Source organism: Schistocerca serialis, chromosome 8 (genome assembly GCF_023864345.2).
Source record: "Schistocerca serialis cubense isolate TAMUIC-IGC-003099 chromosome 8, iqSchSeri2.2, whole genome shotgun sequence".
Taxonomy (NCBI): Eukaryota; Metazoa; Arthropoda; class Insecta; order Orthoptera; family Acrididae; genus Schistocerca; species Schistocerca serialis.
The window spans coordinates 638,562,690-638,589,441 of NC_064645.1; the positions used below are offsets into that span (position 1 = coordinate 638,562,690).

Consider the following 26,752-nt stretch of genomic DNA (forward strand, 5'->3'; position numbering starts at 1 on the left):
CTGAAAAGCTTCAGACAGAAGAATTTGATAGGGAAGTGATGATGGATATAAGCGTTGAACCTATCATCATAAATTTACAATCAGATTGTTCGGAAACAGACTCAAATAGAAGCGACGATGGTATTACAATGTAGACCTTGGAACAAAGTTATAATTTTTCTTAGTTTTAAAGACTTGTGGTTAAAAAATTTGTTTGTCAACGTATCAGTTGCATACATAATAATTAGAACTTCCTACCCTTTTTCCCTTGGACTTTGTATCCTTTTAATTACACAGACTATAATGTTCAACATATTACCCAAGGAGAAGTTACACTTCTCCCACCATGTTGTATGCTCTGATAACACGCGAGAATGCAGCTGAATAAATTTGTCAGAAGTCTGATTTTTCCACATGTAAACCTCTGTCATTTTCAGGGTATGAACTGGATAAGGCCCTAAAATAACAGTAACTGTTACTTGTCAAGATATCAGTGGTTTTCGATGTTATTGGTCACCATTCCCTAGAGTTATTTGCAGATGATGGTTAATTGCTTCCATGTTGAATGGATTATAAATGCGGTCTCTCCTTGTAATATCAAACCTGTTAGTTTACACTCATAATTCCCATTAACAGCGACAAACATGACAACTTACTGACAATTTTAACAATAATTTTTTATATCAGTATTTTCTACCACTAATTCATTTTTACACACAGTGGTTACACTTAACAATAGTCTCTCTCTCTCTCTCTCTCTCTCTCTCTCTCTCTCTCTCTCTCTCTCTCACACACACACACACACACACACACACACACACCTTACACACCTTACACAGTTTTAAAAATTCTATTGAGTAGAAGCAGTTGTCAAGCAAATATAACGATTTTGGTTTGTGCTTCAAATTAATTTTGTTGTGTATTAAATTTTTACTTATAATGCGGTTCAGATTGCGATAAATTTTAATTATTGCAAGCAGTTTCAATGACCTTGTCATTAGACAAGTGTCATTTTGAGAAAAATTGTACTTCAAGTCTTCACAGAGCTGTGTCATCTGTTCTCACCTCCCGATGTCTCATCAGGTAAATCTGTAGAGCAGTGGATGCAATGTCATCAAGACTTAAATTAATATTTATTTTATGACAACTGATCGAAATTGGTTTTAATATATGCTATTCCCGTCATATATTTGAGCATATAATACAATGTACAGTAGGCAAATGAGCCTGACTGTTATCCGCACCAACACAGTTTGGCAACGTGGACTTAATTTGCCTGCGCTCTGCTGCTGCGCATGCGCAGTTCTCATAACCCCCTATGCTTCCTTTCCGCTCCACCTCTATGCACGGAAGCACCATCCTAGGTGATGGGGGCTATAGTGAAGGTTGAGGCCATGTTGTTAAGCCAAAGAAGGATACCATGTTGAAAGAGTTTCCACCTGTACAGTTCAGCAAAATTGTTGATGGAAAGAAACCAGTTGGCAGAGGCTGTGACGCATCCATTGATGTCAAGCACGCAGTGTTGAGCAGTATGCTTGGCTGCTGTCTCTTGACCACAGTTTGGTGGTGGCCTTTTATACAATCAGACAGCTTGTTAGTTGTCATGTCCACATAGAATGCCATGTAGTTGTTGCAGCTAAGTTGGTAGATCACATGGCTGCTTTCACCTGCCATGGCTTTGATGAGGTCATAGATGCTTATGATACAACTGGAGTTAGATGGTAATGAGAGGGACAGATCTTGCATGTAAGTCTGTTTCTGTAAAATGAGCCATGGGTCATGGGGAACAGGGGTGGAGTAGGGGCTATGGGCAACAAGGATATTATGTAGGTTGGGTGTACGGTGGAACACCATTCTGGTAAGGGTGGTGAGGATACTTCTCATTTCAAGGCACAGTGAAAGGTAATTGAAATTATGCAGGTGGGAACTCTCCCTGCAACATATCCTCTGTTCCCATAATCTCCTGCCTCACCTGATAAAGTCCCCTTCTTTGCTCCCACTCCAGTCCCACACACCTTCTGACCATCTCAGCACCGAGCGAGGTGGCGCAGTGGTTAGCACACTGGACTCGCATTCGGGAGGACGACGGTTCAATCCCGCGTCCGGCCACCCTGATTTAGGTTTTCCATGATTTCCCTAAATTGCTCCAGGCAAATGTCGGGATGGTTCCTTTGCAAGGGCACGGCCGACTTTCTTCCCCATCCTTCCCTAATCCGATGAGACCGATGACCTCACTGTCTGGTCTCCTTCCCCAAACAACCAACCAACCAACCAACCATCTCAGCACAACTGCAAGTCCTTACTCCTTCTCTGCTTCTCGCTTCTCTCTATCCTCCTCCCCCCCCCCCTCCCCCCTCAGCACAGCCTCCCTATTCTGCACCTAGCAGCTTACCATCTTGTCACCACCACAGCCGGCACTCTCATAGGCACCACTACATCGTCATCGTCATCATCATCATCATCATCATCATCATCATCATCATCTGTATCCCCATTACTCACTCGGCTGAGATTGCTGCTCAGCACAGTCAGGCCTTGGCACCTCGAAATGACAGGGGCTCTGTGTCTGTGTGTGTGTGTGTGTGTGTGTGTGTGTGTGTGTGTGTGTGTGTGTGCGCGCTTTCTATATCTGAAAAATGACTTTGTTCATAACTTTGAACAGCATTGAACTAACAGTCTCCTTTCAGTGTGTGTGTGTGTGTGTGTGTGTGTGTGTGTGTGTGTGTGTGTGCGTGTGCGCCGCTGCCGCCACTTTTGTGGACTTACTTGTTGAAGAATGTTGGTTCTGCTTTCTTGCAGCGCCGATGTCTTCTACTAGCACCGGACGCTCCTCCGAAGATTTCACTGCTAGGAAGGGGAAATTTTCTCTCTCTCTCTCTCTCTCTCTCTCTCTCTCTCTCTCCTTATTTAAAAAACACGCTACTCTGGGAATATCATTCAGTGCACCAGAACATATTTATTTCCACTTTGTACAAAAAAAATTACTAAACTTTATGACGTAAGCCCATACATTATCGGGCACCCAGAATCAGTTAATTACACATTTTTGAACACAATTAAAACATAAGCTTTTATCATGGCTGACTATCCACGTCCAGTCCACGTACTCTCAACAGCAATTCAACGTCTAACAAACAGTCGCTATCTCAAGTATCTCCATTTGTTTTTCAACAATACAAAGCTACATTACTCTTTGCAGCCGGTCACAGAGCTTCTGGGCCGTATTTGATTATTCTTGGCAGGTCGCACTGAACACTTGCCAGTGCCGACGAATTATCCCCCTTCCAGTTTCGCCTGCACAAACAATAAATGGGTGCAGTATCCCACGCTCATCCTTATGCCGTGCTTTAAAATAATGCGTATTCGAAATGGCTGGAACACACATGTCTCCAGACTTTCGTAAAATTCTGGGGGCACTACAGTTCCGAGTAAGGTTTTAAGGTATGGGAAAGATCCACTCCAGTTTAATAGACATGTTAGAAAAGCTCTACGTAAACAAAGAGAACTTCATCACAGATTCAAGAGAAGTAAAAACCTAGCTGACAAACAAAAGCTGAACAAAGCGAAAATGAGTGTAAGGAGACCAATGAGAAAAGCGTTCAATGATTTTGAAAGTAAGACGTTGTCAACCGACCTGAGTAAAAACTCAGAGATTTTGGTTGTATGTAAAATCAGTAAGCAGGTCAAAATCATCTATTCTTTCTCTCAGTGACCACGACAACACCGAAACAGAAGATAACAGACAGAAGCCCGAAGTGCTGAATTTGATCTTCCGAGTTGTTTCACCATGGAAGATCGTAACACTGTCCCTTCTTTCAACTGTGTGCAAACGCCGAAATGGCAGATACAGCTGCAATTGCTTAGTAGTGGAAAGGCTTCAGGACCAGATAAGATACCTATAACATTCTATAAAGATTATGCGGAAGAGCTTGCTCCCCTTCTAGCAGTAATTTATCGTAGATCCCTTGAGCAACAAAAGGTACCTAACTGGAAAAAAGTGCAGGTCATTCCAGTTTTCAAGAAAGGCCATAAGACACAATTATATACCTATATCATTGATGTCAGTCTGTTGTAGAATTATGGAACATGTCTTATGCTCAAGAATTATGACGTGCTTGGAAAATGAACAGCTTCTCTATAAAAATCAATGAGCAGACCTGCTATTGGATTCAAGACTTTCTTGCAGATAGAACTCAACACGTCACTCTTAACGGAACTAAATCGACAGATGTAAACATAATATCCGGAGTACCACAGGGAAGTGTGAGAGGACCGTTGCTGTTCACAATATATATAAATGATCTAGTAGAAAGTGTCGGATGCTCTTTAAGGCTATTCACAGATGATGCAGTGCCAGAAGATAGTAAGAATCTGCAGAACGACCTGCAGAGAATTGATGAATGGTGCAGACTGCGGCAGTTGACCTGAAAGTAAATGAATGTAAAATATTGCGCATTCATAGGAAAAGAAATCCACTACTGTACAGCTACACTATTGATGACAAACAGCTGGAGACAACGTCTGCTGTAAAATATCTAGGTGTAACTATCCAGAGCAACCTGAAGTTGAATGACTATATAAAACAGAGAGTGGGAAAAGCAGACATGAGACTCAGATTCATCGGAAGAATCGTAAGGAAATGTAACTCATCCACGAAAGAAGTGGCTTATAAGGTGCTTGTTCGCCCGATTCTTGAGTATTGTTCACCTATCTGGGATCCCTATCAGGTAGGACTGATAGAAGAGATAGAGAAGATCCAATGAAGAGGCGCATTTCATCTAGGGATTGTTTCGGTGGTGAGAGAGTGTAACGGAGATGCTAAACAAACTCCAGTGGCAGACGTTACAAGTGAGACGTTGTGCATCACAGAGAAATTTACTACCGAAATTTGAGGACAGCACTTTTCAGGCAGAGTCAGACAACATATTACTTCCCCCCACATACATCTCACATATTGACCACGAGGAGAAAATTCGAGAAATTAGAGCCAACACAGAGGCTTACGGACAATCATTCTTCCCACCCACTGTTCACGAGTGGAAGAGGATTTGAGAGATCAGATAGTTGTACCTAAGATACCCTCTGCCACACACCATTAGGTGGCTTGTAGAGTATGATGTAGATGTAGTGTGACAAATCACAAAGGTTCACTCGGCTCTCTTGGAAGAATGTACACCACCTGGAGGCATTGCTATGGTCCATACAGTCATTCTCATACTCCCCTCATACTTCCCTGTGAACTTCACTCAGTTTATGCTCTTTGGCTCACAAATACGGAACTGCATTTCGCTGCTCTTCACAAGTTGATGACAATAACATGCATGCATTTTTTTAGTTTTGGCTTATCTTGCTACAGCTGCACATGAAAACAAAATACCACCTCTAACGCAAACTTCAAAGTACATTGTTGTGGAATTTCAACATTCCAGCTGCAGTACCAGGGGGAAAAAATTATTGTGTGTTACTTTCCAATCCTCTCCCGTATCTTCTTCCATGTGATTAATTAAAACCATGTACAAATTAAAAGCGAGATAAGTGCAAGTAGGACTCGGCCTCTGAGCATTCAGTACAAACTTATGTAAGTAGATGATGATGATGATGATGTTCCTGGCAACTCCTCGTATCATTGAAAGGTGAAAGCTAGGTTAAAACAATGACTGAAAAATCTGTGGTGAGACCGAGGTTCAATCCCACAACCTCTGGCTTTACAGGCAAGCGCTTTACCACTAGACCACCAAGCCTGATACGTATAACATAGTTCGTATATATGTTTTGATGAGAGATTTTCCGAGCACCAAAATATGTTGCATATTTGTTTGTATTATTTGATTGCATTGAATTTTTGTTCTTGTTGTTGTTGTTGTGGTCTTCAGTCCTGAGACTGGTTTGATGCAGCTCTCCATGCTACTCTATCCTGTGCAAGCTTCTTCCTCTCCCAGTACTTACTGCAACCTACATCCTTCTGAATCTTCTTAGTGTATTCATCTCTTGGTCTCCCTCTAGGATTTTTACCTACCACGCTGCCCTCCAATGCTAAATTTTTGATCCCTTGATGCCTCAGAACATGTCCTACCAACCGGTCCCTTCTTCTTGTCAAGTTGTGCCACAAACTCCTCTGCTTCCCAATTCTTTTCAATACCTCCTCATTAGTTATGTGATCTACCCATCTAATCTTCAGCATTCTTCTGTAGCACCACATTTCGGAAGCTTCTATTCTCTTCTTGTCCAAACTATTTATCGTCCATGTTTCACTGCCATACATGGCTACACTCCATACACATACTTTCAGAAACGACTTCCTGACCCTTCAATCTATACTCGATGTTAACAAATTTCTCTTCTTCAGAAACACTTTCCTTGCCATTGCCAGTCTACATATTATATCCTCTCTACTTCGACCATCATCAGTTATTTTGCTCCCCAAATAGCAAAACTACTTTAATTGTCTCATTTCTTCATCGAATTGCCTCAGCATCACCCGACTTAATTCGACTACATTCCATTATCCTCGTTTTGCTTTTGTTGATGTTCATCTTACATCCTCCTTTCATGACACTGCCCATTCCGTTCAACTGCTCTTCCAAGTCCTTTGCTGTCTCTGATACAATTACAATGTCATTGGCGAACCTCAAAGTTTTCATTTCTTCTCCATGGATTTTAATACCTACTCCGAATTTTTCTTTTGTTTCCTTCACTGCTTGCTCAATATACAGATTGAATAACACCGGGGAGAGGTTACAACCCTGTGTCACTCCCTTCCCAATCACTGCTTCCGTTTCATGTCCCTCGACTCTTATAACTGCCATCTGGTTACTGTACAAATTGTAAATAGCCTTTTGCTCCCCGTATTTTACCCCTGCCACCTTTAGAATTTGAAAGAGAGTATTCCAGTCCACAGTATCAAAAGCTTTTTCGAAGTCTACAAATGCTAGAAACGTACGTTTGCCTTTCCTTAATCTTTCTTCTAAGATAAGTCGTAGGGTCAGTATTGCCTCACATGTTCCAATATTTCTTCAGAATCCAAACTGATCTTCGCTGAGTTCGGCTTCTACCAGTTTTTCCACTCATCTGTAAAGAATTCGAGTTAGTATTTTGCAGCTGTGACTTATTAAACTGATAGTTTGGTAATTTTCACATCTGTCCTCACCTACTTTCTTTGGGATTGGAATTTTTATATTCTTCTTGAAGTCTCAGGATAGTTTGCCTGTCTCACACATCTTGATCACCACATGGTTTTGTCAGGGCTGGCTCTACCAAGGCCGTCAGTAGTTCTAATAGAATGTTGTCCACTCCCGGGGCCTTGTTTCGACTCAGGTCTTTCAGTGCTCTGTCAAACTCTGCACGCAGTATCATATCTCCCATGTCATCTTCATCTACATCCTCTTCCATTTCAATAATATTGTCCTCAAGTACATCGCCCTTGTATAGACACTCTATATACTCCTTCCACCTTTCTGCTTTCCCTTCTTTGCTTAGAACTGGGTTTCCATCTGAGCTCTTGATATTCATGCAAGTGGCTCTCTTTTCTCCAAAGGTCTCTTTAATTTTCCTGTAGGCAGTATCTATCTTACCCCTAGTGAGATAAGCCTCTACAGCCTTACATTTGTCATCTAGCCATCCCTGCTTAGCCATTTTGCACTTCCTGTCGATCTCATTTTTGAGACGTTTGTATTCCTTTTTGCCTGCTTCATTTACTGCATTTTTATATTTTCTCCTTTCATCAGTTAAATTCAATATTTCTTCTGTTACCCAAGGATTTCTACTAGCCGTCGTCTTTTTACCTACTTGATCGTCTGCTGCCTTCACTACTTCATCTATCAAGGCTACCCATTCTTCTTCTACTATATTTCTTTCCCCCATTCCTGTCAATTGTTCCCTTATGCTCTCCCTGAAACTCAGTACAACCTCTGGTTTAGTCGGATTATCCAGGTCCCATCTCCTTAAATTCCCACCTTTTTGCAGTTTCTTCAGTTTTAATCTACAGTTCATAACCAATAGATTGTGGTCAGAGTCCACATCTGCCCCTGGAAATGTCTTACAATTTAAAACCTGGTTGCTAAATCTCTGCCTTACCATTATATAATCTATCTGATACCTTCTAGTATCTGCAGGATTCTTCCATGTGTACAACCTTCTTTTATGATTCTTGAACCAAGTGTTAGCTATGATTAATATGCATTGAATTAGAAGCTCAAATTTTGAACGCCGCCGATGGACTGTAGACCATAATATGTGACATATAGTGCAATTTGATACCTCACTGGTTAATGAGAAATTGGAATCTTTAACAGCCAGACCGGCAGGCAGACATAGTCACTTTTTTTTGTCAATCTAAGGGTTCTGTTTTTACTGCCTGAGGTACATAACCATAAAAAGGCAGCGTATTAAAATGTCCACTAATCTTGTTATTGTAGTTGAACATTATAAGATTGTCTGTTATGAAGATGATTGTATTGTGATTTGTTTTCAAACCCAATTCCAGTTTTCAGGTAAACTCATTTTATTCTCATGTAATTCTTCAGGCTTTCCCGGCGAGATCTTGACATGTGGAATAATTGGGTCTACTGCCAGATGTTTGTGTTGCTCTGGCACAATATTTCGCCCACGTAACTCGTTGCCTTCTTCAGGTGCGACCTGATTCTGTTTATAAGTCACATCAGTCAGTGTGACCTAAAATTTCACTGCAAATCTTTTGTGTTATAATTTGGAAAAAAATTCAACATGGTGTATGTACCGTCTTTTGTTAAAGCCAGGCAAACTGCCAATAGCCTGAGCTTTGCTGCCAAAGATTCCGTATTCCCCCTTTTTATGAGTATTGGACAGCATATTATTAATATGCCATGTCTCTTTGAGTGCCACAACCATCAATTTTGGATGATAAGACTTTTACTTACTTACTACAGCAATGTCCAAAATTTAGTCAGCATATTGAGTTTAACCAGATGCTCAAATTTAGTTTTAAAAAAAGTGTTCAAAATGTAACTTGTGTATTAAAATTACCACATGAATGTACTTGGTAATAAGTACTGGCCCTTTTTGTTGCATTCCTAAAAACATTACTATAGGTAGCAAATTCCTGGTGAATTCATCTTTTCTCAAAGCACACAGTATTGTCATTTCCATAAATTTACAAGACATGAAATTTGGTTTGCACTGTTTTCTAGTTTAGATATGCATGAAAGTAGTTCTAGTGTGAGTCACTGATGTAGGGGTGAGGTGCTTACATGCACATACAAATTACTAGCAATAATGTACAATACGTAAACTATTTCGTAACACTCAGCTTTCTATTTATGAAGGGGTAATAGTCTGAAAACATAGAACTAGTAGTGTCTGGTGCACTGGCTGCTCTCTGTCTCAATGACTAAACATTACTGTGTGCAGCTGCACTGTAGTTGAATGCCATATTTTGTTTTGCTTGGTTGTATTTGAGCTGTTGGTGCTAGAAAGAGTAATGAAACAGTTCCTGGTAAAAGTCATTTTCTACAGTGAGAGTGAATACTTGTTGCAGAGCACAAAGGATGCTGCAGTCTGCTCCCTTTACACTGCTTCTCATTCTGTGAGAATTTAAATGTTAGGTGGACCTTGCTCCCTCCACTCCTGGTTAAGTGCACCCAAGAAAAAGTGTTCAGACTGTAAAAGAAGCATAATATTGATGGTCAGTGGCTCTCCTTCAAGAATGCAACTAAGTCAAAATATTTCTTGTGTGATATGAATCTAACTCCTTTACTCAGTTCATTCCTAGCAGTGCGGCTGAGGATGAGTCTTAGGCAGTTTTCCTTACTGGCTCAAGATAATACAGGACACACACCCTTAGCTTACACTCGTACATGTTTTACATATCACTAAGTTTTACTTTATTTCCAATATTTGTCTCTAAATGGTATCTCATTGCTGTACCGTTAGTTGTTTTATGTCAGATGAAATTAATGCATACCGAAGCATCGTTTGTTCAGCTGTATGTTAAATATTTGCCCTGCCAAGAAATGGAAAACATGTATTACTGTCTGACTGTTTTAATTGGAAAAAAATATTTCTTTACTTGCAGGAATAGGTATTCAAGGACAGGAAGGTCTTCAGGCATCATTGGCAGCTGATTTTTCAATACCACAGTTCCAGCACTTAGCACGTCTCTTACTTGTCCACGGACGTCGTTCGTACAAGCGATCTGCGGCACTAAGTCAGTTTGTCATTCATCGTGGTCTGATTATATCCACCATGCAGGCTGTTTTCTCATCAGTTTTCTACTTCTCATCGGTACCACTCTATCAGGGGTTCTTGATGGTGGGGTAAGATGATTTGACACAAATTATTTGTTACTACATAATGAATGTATGTTATTGTGGCAGATATCAGTGAAATGTATTTTCATCATTTCTAGGTATGCTACATTGTATACAATGTTTCCTGTGTTTTCACTGGTCTTGGATAAAGATGTTTCAAGTAAAATAGCTCTCACGTATCCAGAGCTATATAAAGAATTGAGCAAAGGACGTTCTCTGTCATATAAAACATTTTTCATGTGGGTACTCATCAGTATATACCAAGGTAAGAGTAGTTACAATATGTTTATGGTATTGATGCAAGAATTAACAAGATGAATATTAAACAGTGGAAAATCCAGGATGGAATGTAACAATATTATGAGAAGGAAAGCTGCTACTCACGGTATAATGGAGATGCTGAGTCGCAGATAGGCACAACAAAAAGACTTTCACACTTAAAGCTTTCAGCCAATGGCCTTCATCAAAACACACACACACACACACACACACACACACACACACACACACACATACACACAAATGCAACTCACACACACGTCTGCAGTCTCAGGCAACTGAAACCACACTGCAAGTGGCAGCATCAGTGCATCATGGGAGTGGTGACTGGGTTGAGGTAAGGAGGGGGAGGGGTAGTATGGTGGGGATGGCGGATAGTGTAGTGCTGCAGGTTAGGCGGTGAGCATGGGAAGGTGGGGGGGGGGGGGGGATGTAGTGGAAAAAGAAGAGAAATAGAGAGAAATAAATAAAAAAAAGACTGGATGTGGTGGTGGAATGACGGCTGTGTAGTGCTGGAATGGGAGCAGGGAAGGGTCTGGATGGGTGAGGACAGCGACTAGTAAAGGCTGAGGCTAGGAGGGTTACGGGAACGTAGGATGTATTGCAGGGAAAGTTCCCACCTGCACAGTTCGGAAAAGCTGGTGTTGGTGGGAAGGATCCATATGGCACAGGCTGTGAAGCAGTCATTGAAATGAAGGATATCATGTTTGGCATCGTGTTCAGCAACAGGGTGGTCCACTTGTTTCTCGGCCACAGTTTGTCGGTGGCCATTCATGTTGACAGACAGCATGTTGGTTGTCATGCCTACATAGAATGCAGCACAGTGGTTGCAGCTTAGCTAGTAGACTATTTGGCTGGTTTCACAGGTAGCCCTGCCTTTGATGGGATAGGTGATGTCAGTGACCAGACTGGAGTAGGTGGTGGTGGGAGAATGTATGGGACAGGTCTTGCGATTAGGTCTATTACAGGGGTCTGAGTCTTGAGGTAAGGGACTGGGAGCAGGATTTGTGTCAGGATGGACGAGTACATTGTGTAGGTTCGGTGGACCGTGGAATACAACTGTGTGTGCGGGAGGGGGGGATAGTTGGCAGGACATTTCTTAATTAAGACACGACGAAAGGAAATCAAAACCCTGGTGGAGAATGTAATTCAGTAGCTCCAGTCCTGGGTGGTACTGAGTTACGAGGGGAATGCTCATCTGTGGCCAGAATGTGGGACTTCGGGAGGTGGTGGGAGACTGGAAAGATAAGGCATGGGAGATTTGTTTTTGAGCAAGGGTGGGAGGACAATTACGGTCACTGAAGGGTTCACTGCAGATGTGATGACCACAGGTGGCTAAGCTGTACGGAAGTGTCTTCTTGGTGTGGAATAGGTGGCAACTGTTGAAGTGGAGGTATTGCTGGTGGTTGGTAGGTTTGATATGGACGGAGGTAGTGATGTAACCATCTTCAAGGTGGAGGTCAACATCTAGAAAGGTGGCTTGTTGGCTTGAGTAGGACCAGGTGAAGCAAATGGGAGAGAAATTGTTGAGGTTCTGGAGGAATGTGGATAGGTTGTCTTTACCTTTCATCCAGATAGCAAAGATGTTATCAATGAATCTGAGGGGTTTAGGCTTCTGAGTTTTTAGGAAGGATTCCTTTAGATGGCCGATTAATAGGTTGGCATAGGATGGTGCCGTGTGGGTGCCCATAGCTGTTGTACCCTGGATTTGTTTGTAGGTAATCCCTTCAGAGGTGAAGTATTGGGTCTACAACTTTGCTTCTGCCATTTTGCAATAGCCGGCAGTAGCAGTTTTGGTGATTGGTCATAGGTGTAATACAAGAAGCTTAGGCATCTGTAAACATAATGCCATAAAAATATTAGTTCATTTGTGATATCAATATAATAGAGGGAAACATTCCACGTGGGAAAAATTATATTTAAAAACAAAGATGAGGTGACTTACCGAACGAAAGCGCTGGCAGGTCGATAGACACACAAACAAACACAAACATACACACAAAATTCAAGCTTTCGCACCAAACTGTTGCCTCATCAGGAAAGAGGGAAGGAGAGGGGAAGACGGAAGGAAGTGGGTTTTAAGGGAGAGGGTAAGGAGTCATTCCAATCCCGGGAGCGGAAAGACTTACCTTAGGGGGAAGAAAGGACAGGTATACACTCGCACACACGCACATATCCATCCACATGTACAGACACAAGCAGACATATTTAAAGGTCTTTAAATATGTCTGCTTGTGTCTGTACGTGTGGATGGATATGTGCATGTGTGCGAGTGTATACCTGGCCTTGTAACACTAACCGAAACGGCCTTGCTGTGCTGTTACTGGGAACGGCTGAAAGCAAGGGGAAACTACAGCTGTAACTGTTCCCGAGGGCATGCAGGTTTACTGTATGGTTAAATGATGGTGACGTCCTCTTGGGTAAAATATTCCGGAGGTAAAATAGTCCCCCACTCGGATCTCTGGACAGGGACTACTCGGGAGGACGTCGTTATCAGGAGAAAGAAAACTAGCGTTCTACGGATCGGAACGTGGAATGTCAGATCCCTTAATCGAGCAGGTAGGTTAGAAAATTTAAAGAGGGAAATTGATAGGTTAAAGTTAGATATAGTGGGAATTAGTGAAGTTCGCTGGCAGGAGGAACAAGACTTTTGTTCAGACGAATACAGGGTTATAAATACAAAATCAAATAGCGGTAATGCAGGGGTCGGTTTAATAATGAATAAAAAATTGGAGTGCGGATAAGCTACTACAAACAGCATAGTGAACGCATTATTGTGGCCAAGATAGACATGAAGCCCACACCTACTACAGTAGTACAAGTTTATATGCCAACTAGCTCCGCAGATGATGAAGAAATTGAAGAAATGTATGATGAAATAAAAGAAATTATTCAGATAGTGAAGGGAGAGAAAATTTAATAGTCATGGGTGACTGGAATTCAGTAGTAGGAAAAGGGAGAGAAGGAAACATAGTAGGCGAATATGGATTGGGGCTAAGAAATGAAAGAGGAAGCCACCTGATAGAATTTTGCACAGAGCACAACTTAACCATAGCCAACACTTGGTTCATGAATCGTAAAAGAAGGTTGTTCACATGGAAGAAGCCTGGAGATACTGACAGGTTTCAGATAGATTATATAATGGTAAGGCAGAGATTTAGCAACCAGGTTTTAAATTGTAAGACATTTCCAGGGGCAGATGTGGACTCTGACCACAATCTATTGGTTATGAACTGTAGATTAAAACTGAAGAAACTGCAAAAAGGTGGGAATTTAAGGAGATGGGACCTGGATAATCCGACTAAACCAGAGGTTGTACTGAGTTTCAGGGAGAGCATAAGGGAACAATTGACAGGAATGGGGGAAAGAAATATAGTAGAAGAAGAATGGGTAGCCTTGATAGATGAAGTAGTGAAGGCAGCAGAGGATCTAGTAGGTAAAAAGACGAGGGCTAGTAGAAATCCTTGGGTAACAGAAGATATATTGAATTTAATTGATGAAAGGAGATAATATAAAAATGCAGTAAATGAAGCAGGCAAAAAGGAATACAAAAATCTCAAAAATGAGATCGACAGGAAGTGCAAAATGGCTAAGCAGGGATGGCTAGAGGACAAATGTAAGGATGTAGAGGCTTATCTCACTAGGGGTAAGATAGATACTGCCTACAGGAAAATTAGAGAGACCTTTGGAGAAAACAGAACGACTTGTATGAATATCAAGAGCTCAGATGGAAACCCAGTTCTAAGCAAAGAAGGGAAAGCAGAAAGGTGGAAGGATTATATAGAGGGTCTATATAAGGGTGATGTACTTGAGGACAATATTATGGAAATGGAAGAGGATGTAGATGAAGATGAAATGGGAGATACGATACTGCGTGAAGAGTTTGACAGAGCACTGAAAGACCTGAGTCGAAACAAGGCCCCAGGAGTAGACAACATTCCATTAGAACTACTGACGGCCTTGGGAGAGCCAGTCCTGACAAAACTCTACCATCTGGTGAGCAAGATGTATGAGACAGGCGAAATACCCTTAGACTTCAAGAAGAATATAATAATTCCAATTCCAAATAAAGCAGGTGCTGACAGATGTGAAAATTACCGAACAATCAGTTTAATAAGTCGCGGATGCAAAATACTAACGCGAATTCTTTAGAGATGAATGGAAAAACTGGTAGAAGCTGTCCTCGGGGAAGATCAGTTTGGAGTCCGTAGAAATATTGGAGCACGTGAGGCAATACTGACTCTATTACTTACCTTAGAAGCTAGATTAAGGAAAGGCAAACCTACGTTTCTAGCATTTGTTGACTTAGAGAAAGCTTTTGACAATGTTGACTGGAATACTCTCTTTCAAATTCTGAAGGTGGCAGGGGTAAAATACGGGGAGCAAAAGGCTATTTACAATTTGTGCAGAAACCAGATGGCAGTTATAAGAGTCGAGGGACATGAAAGGGAAGCAGTGATTGGGAAGGGAGTGAGACAGGGTTGTAGCCTATCCCCGATGTTATTCAATCTGTATATTGAGCAAGCAGTGAAGGAAACAAAAGAAAAATTCGGAGTAGGTATTAAAATCCATGGAGAAGAAATAAAAACTTTGAGGTTCGCCGATGACATTGTAGTTCTGTCTGAGACAGCAAAGGACTTGGAAGAGCAGTTGAACGGAATGGACAGTGTCTTGAAAGGAGGGTATAAGATGAACATCAACAAAAGCAAAACAAGGATAATGGAATGTAGTCGATTTAAGTTGGGTGATGCTGAGGGAATTAGATTAGGAAATGAGACACTTAAAGTGGTAAAGGAGTTTTGCTATTTGGGGAGCAAAATAACTGATGATGGTCGAAGTAGAGAGGATATAAAACGTAGACTGGCAATGGCAAGGAAAGCATTTCTGAAGAAGAGAAATTTGTTAACATCGAGTATTGATTTAAGTGTTAGGAAGTCGTTTCTGAAAGTATGTGTATGGAGTGTAGCCATGTATGGAGTGTAGCCATGTATGGAACTGAAACGTGGACGATAAATAGTTTAGACAAAAAGAGAATAGAAGTTATCGAAATGTGGTGCTACAGAAGAATGCTGAAGATTAGATCCCTATGAAATCCCCAAACCACCTTCCCTACCCTCTGGCTCCTATCCTTGTAACCGCCCCCGATGCAAAACCTGTCCCATGCACCCTCCCACCACCACCTACTCCAGTCCTGTAACCCGGAAGGTGTACACGATCAGAGGCAGAGCCACGTGTGAAAGCACCCACGTGATTTACCAACTGACCTGCCTACACTGTGATGCATTCTATGTGGGAATGACCAGCAACAAACTGTCCATTCGCATGAATGGACACAGGCAGACAGTGTTTGTTGGTAATGAGGATCACCCTGTGGCTAAACATGCCTTGGTGCACAGCCAGCACATCTTGGCACAGTGTTACACCGTCCGGGTTATCTGGATACTTCCCACCAACACCAACCTATCCGAACTCCGGAGATGGGAACTTGCCCTTCAGTATATCCTCTCTTCTCGTCATCCGCCAGGCCTCAATCTCCGCTAATTTCAAGTTGCCGCCACTCATACCTCACCTGTCTTTCAACAACTTCTTTGCCTCTACACTTCTGCCTCGACTGACATCTCTGCCCAAACTCTTTGTCTTTAAATATGTCTGCTTGTGTCTGTATGTGTGGATGGATATGTGCGTGTGTGCGAGTGTATACCTGTCCTTTTTTCCCCCTAAGGTAAGTCTTTCCGCTCCCGGGATTGGAATGACTCCTTACCCTCTCCCTTAAAACCCACTTCCTTTCGTCTTCCCCTCTCCTTCCCTCTTTCCTGATGAGGCAACAGTTTGTTGCGAAAGCTTGAATTTTGTGTGTATGTTTGTGTTTGTTTGTGTGTCTATCGACCTGCCAGCGCTTTTGTTCGGTAAGTCACCTCATCTTTGTTTTTATATATAATTTTTCCCACGTGGAATGTTTCCTTCCATTATATTGGTACTGTTTAATCTTATTGTTCCGAGTCTTTTCTTGACACCCATCTCAATCTGTTACTGAGCGGGCGCTGAAGACCTTGCCGTCGTGTGCCCTTAAAACCCTCTCCATCCATCCACACATCCATGTTGGAAGCCTGCTTTCAAAAACGCTATTTTATTTACCTAAAGCACTCTGGCCATATTTGCTCATCCCACCAAAAAGTTGTTGTTTTCAGTTGCTCTCAACACACAAACGTATCAACTGGTTAGACCTCATTTATTATATCTTTTCAGCCCCAGGTCACATAACTGGTGTTATTACTAATTTCAGCTGTGTAGATAGTCATAAGATTGTGTTTTTTAAAAAGACAAAGAGGGATAGTAAAATGCTAACAAACAAAATTTAAAACTGAAACTAACCTTTGTATACAGCTAACATACACTTGAATATATTTCATAGTAACTTGTCATAAGGATGCATACAATACCAAAATTTAAACTAAACCGCAAATATCATTGGAAGTTTCTGGGGTGGGATACAGATAATGCTGTTCATATTATATACTGGTTTGCAACAGCAGTTAGTGCAGTGGTAACAACTGACAGTTGTATGGTTATATTTGTGCAGTTTGTTGACGTAGAACTTATATTTTACAACCAGGCGGGGAAAATTATCAACACTATCAACTTGGCTGAAGTGTAGACAAGGACATCTACTCTTGGCAAATAAATTAAAAGAAAATTGTCAGCTACTCATCCCAAATAAGTTTTTAATAAAGCCATTGAGAGTAGCTTTCATTCCTTGCAGTTTAGACCAATTTGACAATACAGTATCTAGCTGGAGCCAAAAAATAACTACGCTTTATTACATTCAACAGCATTGTTTAATTTTCTGACTCTAACTAATGTCTTCTGTGTTAATTTTTTATATTTGTTTTGTAAACAATGAATTTCCTTTTTCAGGTGGTGTTATAATGTATGGGGCCCTTATACTGTTTGAAGATGAGTTTATTCATATTGTTGCCATAAGTTTTACAGCATTAATCCTTACTGAACTGATTATGGTTGCATTAACTATCAGGACATGGCATTACATTATGGTACTAGCAGAGTTCTTCAGCCTGGGTCTCTATATCCTGTCGCTTATTGTTATGAAGGATTCTTTTGGTATGTACAAGAATTATTTTGTAGTGCTTTCCATTTTAGTGCATACCATCTCATTATATACGTATCTAAGAATTCTATATTTTAACAGGGTCCTCATTAATTAGCTTCCCAAGTACTGGTTTTTCCATTATGAGTATACTGTCAAACTGGTAGACAGGCCTAAATTACTGCCCTTGCAGAAAAGCCTCAAAAGTAACCCTTTCAGCTAACTGTGGAGGGTTCACCACCAAACACAAAGTTCATTAATGATTTTATCACTGATTAAAATATTACAAGCTATGTGGACAGAAATAAATTAGTTTTATGAGAAATTTGTATTTCAGTGTGTTTTGTATAGCATGAACTAGCTGCTGCAGTGTAAGTCTGATGACCTGTCTGCAGCTTTATGAGACTGATGGACTTCTAAGCAATTACTATGGATGAAATTATGGGTTATGTGCCAAGTAACAACAGTGTCTTGACGGAATGTTTGGACAAGTTTGCTGTTTGTCATCTTCAGGGCAAGTGAAATTTCAAAGTATTTGGGAATTACACACATCACCTCATTTCCCAGAACTCCTGAAGATAGGCATTGACCATGGATATTGTATTACAGACACAGTCCCTTTGACTTTTCAGAGAGATGTCACTAAACCTGCCCAAAGATGTAAACAATCATGCATGAGCAGCGCTTATGAGACGGAGGGGGTCCAAAAGCCGATCAGTTCCAGTCATTCCACTAGGAAAGAGGTACACGGCTCGTGTTGTCTGTAGTTCAACCATGCCTAGATGGTCAATATCACAGTTTGACCGTGTCTGCATTGTTACTTTGTGCCAGGAAGGGCTCTCAACAAGGGAAGTGTCCAGGCCTCGTGGAGTGAACCAAAGCATTGTTGGTCGGACATGGAGGAGATAGAGAGACAGGAACTGTCGATGCTATGCCTCTCTCAGGCCACCCAAGGGCTACTACTGCAGTGGATGACCACTGCAGTAGTATGGCAGTAGAATGGCCAGCATGTTCTCCAGACATGAACCCTATCGAACACGCCTGGATAGATTGAAAAGGGCTGTTTATGGATGACGTGACCCACAACCTGTCTGAGGCATCTACGCCGAATCGCCCTTGAGGAGTGGGACAAACTGGACCAAGAGTGCCTTGATGAACTTGTGGATAGCATGCCACGACGAATACAAGCATGCATCAATTCCAAAGGACGTGCTACTGGATATTACAGGTACCAGTGTGTACAGCAATCTGGACCACCACCTCTGAAGGTCTTGCAGTATGGTTGTACAACAAACAATGTGTGGTTTTCATGAGCAATAAAAAGGGCGGAAATGATGTTTATGTTGATATCTATTCCAATTTTCTGTACAGGTTGCAGAACTCTCAGAACCGAGGTGATGCAAAACTTTTTTTAATGTCTGTACATTCCTCCTCTGCTGAGAGAGCAACATATGAACCACTCGTGGGCCTCCGGAAGAATGTGTCCCAATTTGTGGTGTAGTATGTGATTAGTGAGCAATATCATAGCCAAGAGAGTTATTGCTGGATTTTTGTTAATGCAGGATTCCACGCAGACACTGTTTCTAGTTGACAAGATTGTCTTTTACTTTCACAGCCAAGCTGTCAAGCTGGAATCTCGTATCTTTATTGGTTACAGTTAGATTAAACTTTAGTCTAACTGTGACCATTGGTGACGGCACATTCCAGCTGAGCTGTATGCGTGAATGAACACTTGTGCTTCAATCTGTGACATAAAAACTGATGCTGTAATTCTGGGGGGGGGGGGGGGGGGGGCCAAAACTGTAGCTTGGGAACTTCTGTTTTTAAAACAAATGCTTTATCAGCTGTGGATCCCAAAAAAGAATTCTCCTTATAAAATAGTGGAGAAGATATGAGAGAGAGTGCATGGCACCTGGCCATTGTATTGTCTACCACACTCTAGACAAAACAGCAAACATGAGGTGTTTAGCCCTATGTGACCTTTGACATAGACCAAGATGTCCCAATATTGTGTGTTAGATGAAATGTGGGGTTTTTGTGTTATTTCTTGATGGTTCTTGGGAATCATGGCAGTGGGTGGTTCTGCATTCTGTAAGGAAGTCATGCATGTGATGTCTTGCCACCTTCTTCTTCTTAGTTCCATTTCTCTGAAGAATATATTTCACTTAGTTCTCCATGTAGCTCTCCTTGCAGAAAGTTTTTCAGAGGGGATGTGACTCAGGAAGCAGGCTGCTCTTGCAGGTGGCTAGAGCTCGGTGCACCAAGCTACACTAGATGGTGCCAGCTTCTAGGATTGTGGTAAAAATTCAAATGTCCTTTTTTCCTGTAGATGGAGTACCCCCATGTATTCTTCAGATTCTTCTTTTTCAGAATGTCCAGGAATGGTAGGTCTCCATTTTCTTCCACCTCAGTGGTGAACTTGATGTTGCTCTGTATACTGTTGAGATGTCACAAAATTTCATCGGGGGGTTGTTCACGATTCCAACCAATATTGTCCACAAAACTGTAGAACAATTTTGGTTCCAGATGTGTAGCTTTCTGTGCTATTTTGTCTAAGAGCTCTTTATGTGAAAATGTGATCATTGAAGTGAGAAGAGATCCTACAACAGCTCTTTTACTTGTTCACAGAACACAGAACCACATTAGTAGTAAGTGTATGCCAACTGTTTCGCCATGTCCTTGTAAATGTATAAGTTGAACAATAGTGGTGATATGGTGCAAACCTGCTATATACCTACTGCAGGAAAAGTCGCAGCTGCTTGTAGATATTCAGCTGCTGCTGAAACTACAGTCTACAATACAACCATTGGCTGACTTACTCCACTAACAATGAGATGGCTGATTATTGCTAGGTTCCTTTTTTGGTGCTTGTGTCACCCCTCTAACAGTCAACAATTTGTGGTGCAGTCATAGTAGCTTATATCCTTCTGAACATGAAGTTATCTTTCTTGACCTTCAACTTGTGTTCTGCAGAGGTAAATTATTTGTCTGTCTGTACCTTAGCCCCAATGTTCACAAAGATCAGTTTGGTTACAGGAAGGGAATAGGTGCCAGAGAAGCATTTCTGACATTATGCCTGGTAATGTTAAGATAGGCTGAAGAAAAATGTCGATTGCGTCTCATCTGACTAATTTAATCATTCACAGGCATACGTGATGTTACAGTGTCTTTATTTTAAATTTCCAGTAGTACGTTTCGTGGTGCTGGAGTTAATCATCAAACCATGGTGTTTTATGATTTTTGCAAGATATTCATATATTTATCTTACCTGTGTTTGCTTGCACTCCGTTAGTTTCATTCATAACATTCAAGAGAATTCAAGCATGGTCAAAAAAGACAAATGTTGGAGTCACTAAGGGCTAACTTTGAAAATCTTATTGCTCTTATTGAAAAACCCTTTAATGAAAGATGATTGATTTTTAGTTGGAAATGGTGCCTTGTACAACATCTGAAGCAAGATTTAAATTCCTTATGAAGAGGTTTTTTTGGGGTGCATGTTGACATTATGAAGTAATTTTGGAAATGGAAATGAAAGCACTAACAATAACGTGGGATCTTGCTACTGGTTGGAAAAAAAAAATTATCATTAAATTTAGTAGTTTTGTTCAGTATAGTAGTAATCTAGCGTGATGTGAAACATACAGATAAAAAATCTACTCACGAAGCAGCGGCAGAACACACACATAAGACTGGTGAAATTGGCAAGCTTTCAGAAACAGTGGCTGCTCCTTCAGGCAGAAGGTTTTAAGGGGAAGGAAAAGGACTGGAGAGGTCTAGGAAAAGGAGTAGATTTCGGGAAAGTCACTCAGAACTGTGGGTCAGGGGAGACTTACTGTACATGATCAGAAGGAAACACTGATTGTTGGGGAGTGCATCGGACGAGATTTGAAAACCTAATAGCTTACAGGTGGAGAACAGGGTAATATACACACAGAGATTATTGTTTAAACATCACACATGAGTTAATATGAGTGAAAAGCTAAGTGCATTGCACATAACAGAGGTGGGAGGGGGGCAGTGAAAAATATATGGGAAAGACAATGAAAGATGTAGAAAACTAAAATGGACCGAAGCAAAGAGTAGTTACATTAAAGAAATGCTGAGGCAGAAGAAATTAATGTAAATTAATACCAGGTGAGTAGTGAGAACCAAGGACATGTTGTAATGCTAGTTCCCACCTGTGGAGTTCTGAGAATCTGGTGTCTGGAGGAAGAATCCAGGTGGCGCGTGTGGTGAAACAGGCACCGAAGTCACGAGTTTCATGTTGTAGAGCATTCTCTGCAACAATATAATGCGAGTTGCCAGTATACACCCTCTGCCTATGCCTATTTGTTCTGATTGATAATTTGGTGGTAGTTCTGCTGATGTAGAAGGCCGAACAGTGTTCACATAATAGCTGGAATGTGACGTGTAGTATATTTTTTGCCAGTTACAGGGCTATTATAGATGGTGGTAGGAGGGTGCATAGGGCAAGTCTTGCAGCAGGGGCAGTCATGGGGGTAGGAACCATAGGATAGGGAGATGGGCACAGAAGCAGCATTAGGTCTGACAAGAATATTGTGGTGATTGGGAGGGCGATGGAAAGCTATTCTAGGTGTGATTGTCAAAATTTCAGACAGAATGGATCTCAATTCAGGTCATTATTTTAGGAAGTCATAACCCTGTAGAAGTAGCTGATTAACACATTCCAGACAAGGATAATACTGAGTCACCACTGGTGTGCTCTGAAGCTGTTTTGTGGAGGGATCAGCAGTACCAGGATTGGATGTAATGGCCCGGGAAATCTGCTATTTAACTAGGCTGGTGGGATAATTACAAGCAGTGAATGGTGAGGTGAGAATGGTGGTGTACTGCTGTGAAGTGTCTGCTCCAAACAAATACATTTCCCTCGAGTGCGAAGGCTGTATGGGAGGGAACGTTTGACATGGAAAGGATGGCAACTATGAGAATGAAAGTACTGTTGTTTGTTGTAGGTTTAATGTGGACAGAAGTGTGTAGCTGGCTTTCGGTGAGGACAAAATCAACATCAAGGAAAGTGGCATGAGATTCAGAATAGGACCATGTGAAATTTAATTGGGAGAAGGTATCTAGAGATTCTAGGAATTTTAGCCGGTCAGCCTCACCATGAGGCCATATGGTAAAGATATCATCAAAATATCTAAAGCAAAGCAGGGGCTGAAGACTTCATCAGTGTATCTATTGTAAAGATTACATATACGAGGGTTGGAATTTAAATAGTGGCAACTATTTATTCACAACCGATACAAAAGAGTTACATGTTTGCACCTGTTACTGTCCTTCAAAGTAGTCACCATTATTGTGTAGAGCCCATGGCTAGTGATGTGGAAGGCGTAGTATACCGTTAGCAGAGCCCGTTATGTTGATTGTGCGAATGGAATGTACATGTACGTGTAAGACTGTGATGAGGTTATCCTAACACATTATGTTCCTCCACAGCAGACCATCAGTTCACAGTATTACTGTTCATTTTTGGAGCATCACCTGCAACCAGCTTTGCAAAAGAAGCAGCGACACTTTCTCTGCCAACCCATGCATCATTTTTCATGACACTGCACGGGCGCATACAGCGCAAGCTGTGGCTGCTCTGTTCCGTTGGTGGGACTGGGGTCTGTTCGGTTGATGGGACTGGGAAGTACTGTACCACCCACCATACTCCCCGGACTTAAGTCCTTGTGACTTTGATTTGATTCCGAAGATGAAGGAACCACTTCGTGGCATTCACCTCAGAATTGTTCCAGAGATTCGAAGGCAGTAGACTGCTTCATTCCCACCATCAACAGAACAGGCTCTGCTAACAGTGTACTACGCCTTCCACATCACTGGCAATAGGTTCTACACAACACTGGTGCTAATTTGAAGGACAGTACAGGTGCAAAAATGTACCTGTTCTGTATCAGTTGTGAATAAATAATTGCCACTATTTAAGTTCCAATCCTCATGTAAAATATCCCCATGCCTCAGAAGATACATGCCCTTTTTCAACATAGTCTTCATTAAGTTTCACACACTTGTGCCACCGATGTAGTAACTTACGTAGGCCCTCCTCGAACCACTTTTTTGGAGTCTACCACACCCACTGCAATTCCTATGTGCATTTGTGAAATTTTGTATTCATAGCCCTGAATAGGTGGTAATCAGAAGGGGTGAAGTCAGGAGAATACAGTGGATGTGACAGTACCTGGAAACCCATGTCAGCGATGGTAGCCGTGCTTGTCCAACTCATATAGGGATGAACATTGTTCTGTTCCAAGAGCACTTCTTTCACCAATTTTCATGGCAGTTTCTTTTGAATGGCACGGCATAACCTGTGGAAAGGGTCCACACGTGCCATGCTGTTACTAGTGGTTCTTGGGCCCTGGTCCCTGGTTCCAGCCAGTCAGTGAGGTGGTTTCCATCCTTGTCCCTAAAGATTGTGGCCATGTGCTTTCTCCCACTGAAGGCGCTGTGTGGAACTTGTTAGGTGAGACACTGCCTGTTTGCTTCGACTGCATCGATTGGGCTTTGATCTCCACCTCGCGATTGTGGGGCCAATTCTTCTTGTGTCAAGAGTTTCAGCATGAAACCTTCTGTATTCTGGCTTTGGTATTGAAGGCAATCACTGCACATTTCCTTGTGCCATTGCATTCAGCTGCAAGGGATTCGGGAACCCACTTGGAACATACCCTACCCATACTGAAGGTGTTGTGCACTAAGTGGAGCAGTGTGTTTCTGGAAAGTCCTGTGGCTGCCTCCAGTTTCGTGATTGTGATGCAGGTATTCTCCTGAATATTATTTTCCACACTTGAAATGTTGACTGGTGTTACCACAATCACTTTCCTTCAAGAACTGATTTCTTTCTCTGTTGAAGTGTGGCCACTTTTTCAGCCATCCACCCAATTTTCACGATGGTGCACAAGACTCACTGCCACCGGTCACCTTTGAATATCCACAGTGCTCATACCCTCTTTCCACAGGAACCACATTATTCAGTGTTGTGATTGATGTTCACACTCCTTGTCCATTCACATAATGGTGGCTGTTAAGAAAATGGGCTGCACTATGAAGGTATTACACTTCTGGTGATTGTCCTGCCACCTAGAGGAGACCAAAGTACTACAGATGTGCAACTGTAATGGTATATCAGATTGCGTACAATGAATGAAGACGTACAAATCAATATGGACCGCACCTTGTATTTTTAAGAAACTCTGTATTCAGTAGAAAGAGGAACATGCTGTCATTCTCTCCAAATTTAATGGGGCATTCCATGTTTTTTTTTTTTTTTTTCATGTTTCTTATTGCATGTGCTATATGTAAAATATGCTGTGAGTTTATGAGGAGCATCTTTTTAATATAAGGTCCATTTGTGACTAAGAGTGAGCATGATGTGTCATAACCACCATGTGCTATGTGTTTGGGAGCATGCTTTGCAATTTGTAGCCGTATCATCTGTAGCATCCATCCAATATTTGAAGCGCTTCCCTTCCAACTGTTTGACAGCAGTCAGGGCGATTTCCAGTTGTTTTTAGGCATCAAGTTATTCATTCCATGGCTGAGAACAGCATGCACAATGGGTCTGCATTTTTTTCTGCCACATTACGTTACAGAACAGTAAACAAATAAATTTAACGTAAAATTGCCATTCCCTCTCAATTTCTTGATCTGTTATTCTATAAAGTGTTAAATGTTCCAATAAGAGATGAAGCAATAAACACTCAAAGAGAGATTTAATTGTGGCAAGAGAAAAAAAGTGTGATAAGTTACTGATTCCCAGAAACATTTTTGAGGTAATTGTCACTAACAAACTTGGAAAAAAAAGTGTTAATACACAATAAATGCATACAAGATGCACTCCTGTGCGAAGGGAAAACTACATGTAACATGATATGTTAATTACAATATGTTTGACAGTAACTGTAAATCACATACACTTACCTAACACGAAATATCTTAATCAGAACACTCGTAACTTCCAAAAATTCACATAAATATATAATATTTCACATAGATATACACTGAAATTTAGTGCAAATGATATTTTTTCCTAATCAAGAATACTACTAAAATGATACAAAGCGCATATGTAGATTACAATTGATGCTGAAACACAAAATGTTTTTCACTGCACTCGGCATTTGAAAATGTGCAATTTATCATGACACAAGGCTGGATTTTGATATAGCCAACATGAAAAGCACATTTAAATTTTACATGAAGCTTTAGGATATAGGTTTTCAAAGTGAATTTATCTGACACATCATTTTACTTGTACACAAAGGAAATTTCGTAAGCTGGCTTTTGTACATAAATATAAGAAAATAAATGTGCAACGTGCACAAATTTTTCATGTGGCCTTCTGCATTGGTTTGTGAATGATGAGTACTTAATTTTAGTATATCTCTGTAAAACAACGTAAATTGTGCACAGTGTCTTGGAAAAGTGGACTGGAAAGTCCAGATAAAACTGAGGAAGGGGGAGGGAGGCTCTGGAGAGGAGGGTGTGAGTTCAGAATGAATGAAGTTCAGGTCATGTGGCAGGTGTGGATGAAGGTGTGGAGCACAGTTTAGTGGAGTCTGAAACCAAGAGGGTTATGGAACTGATGTGCTGTCTGCCAGTGGGTGGTCAACTCTGCTCTTTGCCACATTTTGGGAGCTGGTTGGTAGTCATGTCTGTTGTGTTGGCTGAAGTGCCAACACCGTGTTACTAGAGGAGGCCGAAATGCAACGTTTTAGCTCACGCAGGCTGGTGTGAGGAGGGAAGAACTATACTGAAGTGAGGTCTGGAACATGACAAGGAATTAGAATTCAGAAAGCGGACGTAACTTTAATCCATTAACGATGAACGTCGCTCTTGATGGCACATGATTCACAATATCAATATCAATAGTAACTGAATATGGCGCCTTGCTAGGTCGTAGCAAATGACATAGCTGAAGGCTATACTACACTATCGTCTCTGCAAATGAAAGCGTCTGTAGTCAGTGAACCATTGCTAGCAAAGTCAGCTGTACAACTGGGGCGAGTGCTAGGGAGCCTCTCTAGACTGGACCTGCCGTATGGCGGCGCTCGGTCTGCAATCACTGATAGTGGCGACACGCGGGTCCGAC

At 41.4% G+C, this 26,752-nt stretch overlaps 1 protein-coding gene across 3 annotated transcripts in view; it reads left to right on the forward strand.

Annotated features, from left to right (window-relative positions):
* The window catches only part of LOC126416765 (probable phospholipid-transporting ATPase IIB), a 173,583-nt gene that overhangs the window by 134,032 nt on the left and 12,799 nt on the right, over positions 1-26,752 (forward strand). For all 3 annotated transcript variants that reach the window (XM_050084607.1, XM_050084608.1, XM_050084609.1), the window contains 3 exons: positions 10,028-10,268; positions 10,361-10,527; positions 17,457-17,660. In XM_050084607.1, the coding sequence (XP_049940564.1) occupies positions 10,028-10,268; positions 10,361-10,527; positions 17,457-17,660 (612 nt within the window). The remainder of the gene's footprint in view (positions 1-10,027; positions 10,269-10,360; positions 10,528-17,456; positions 17,661-26,752) is intronic.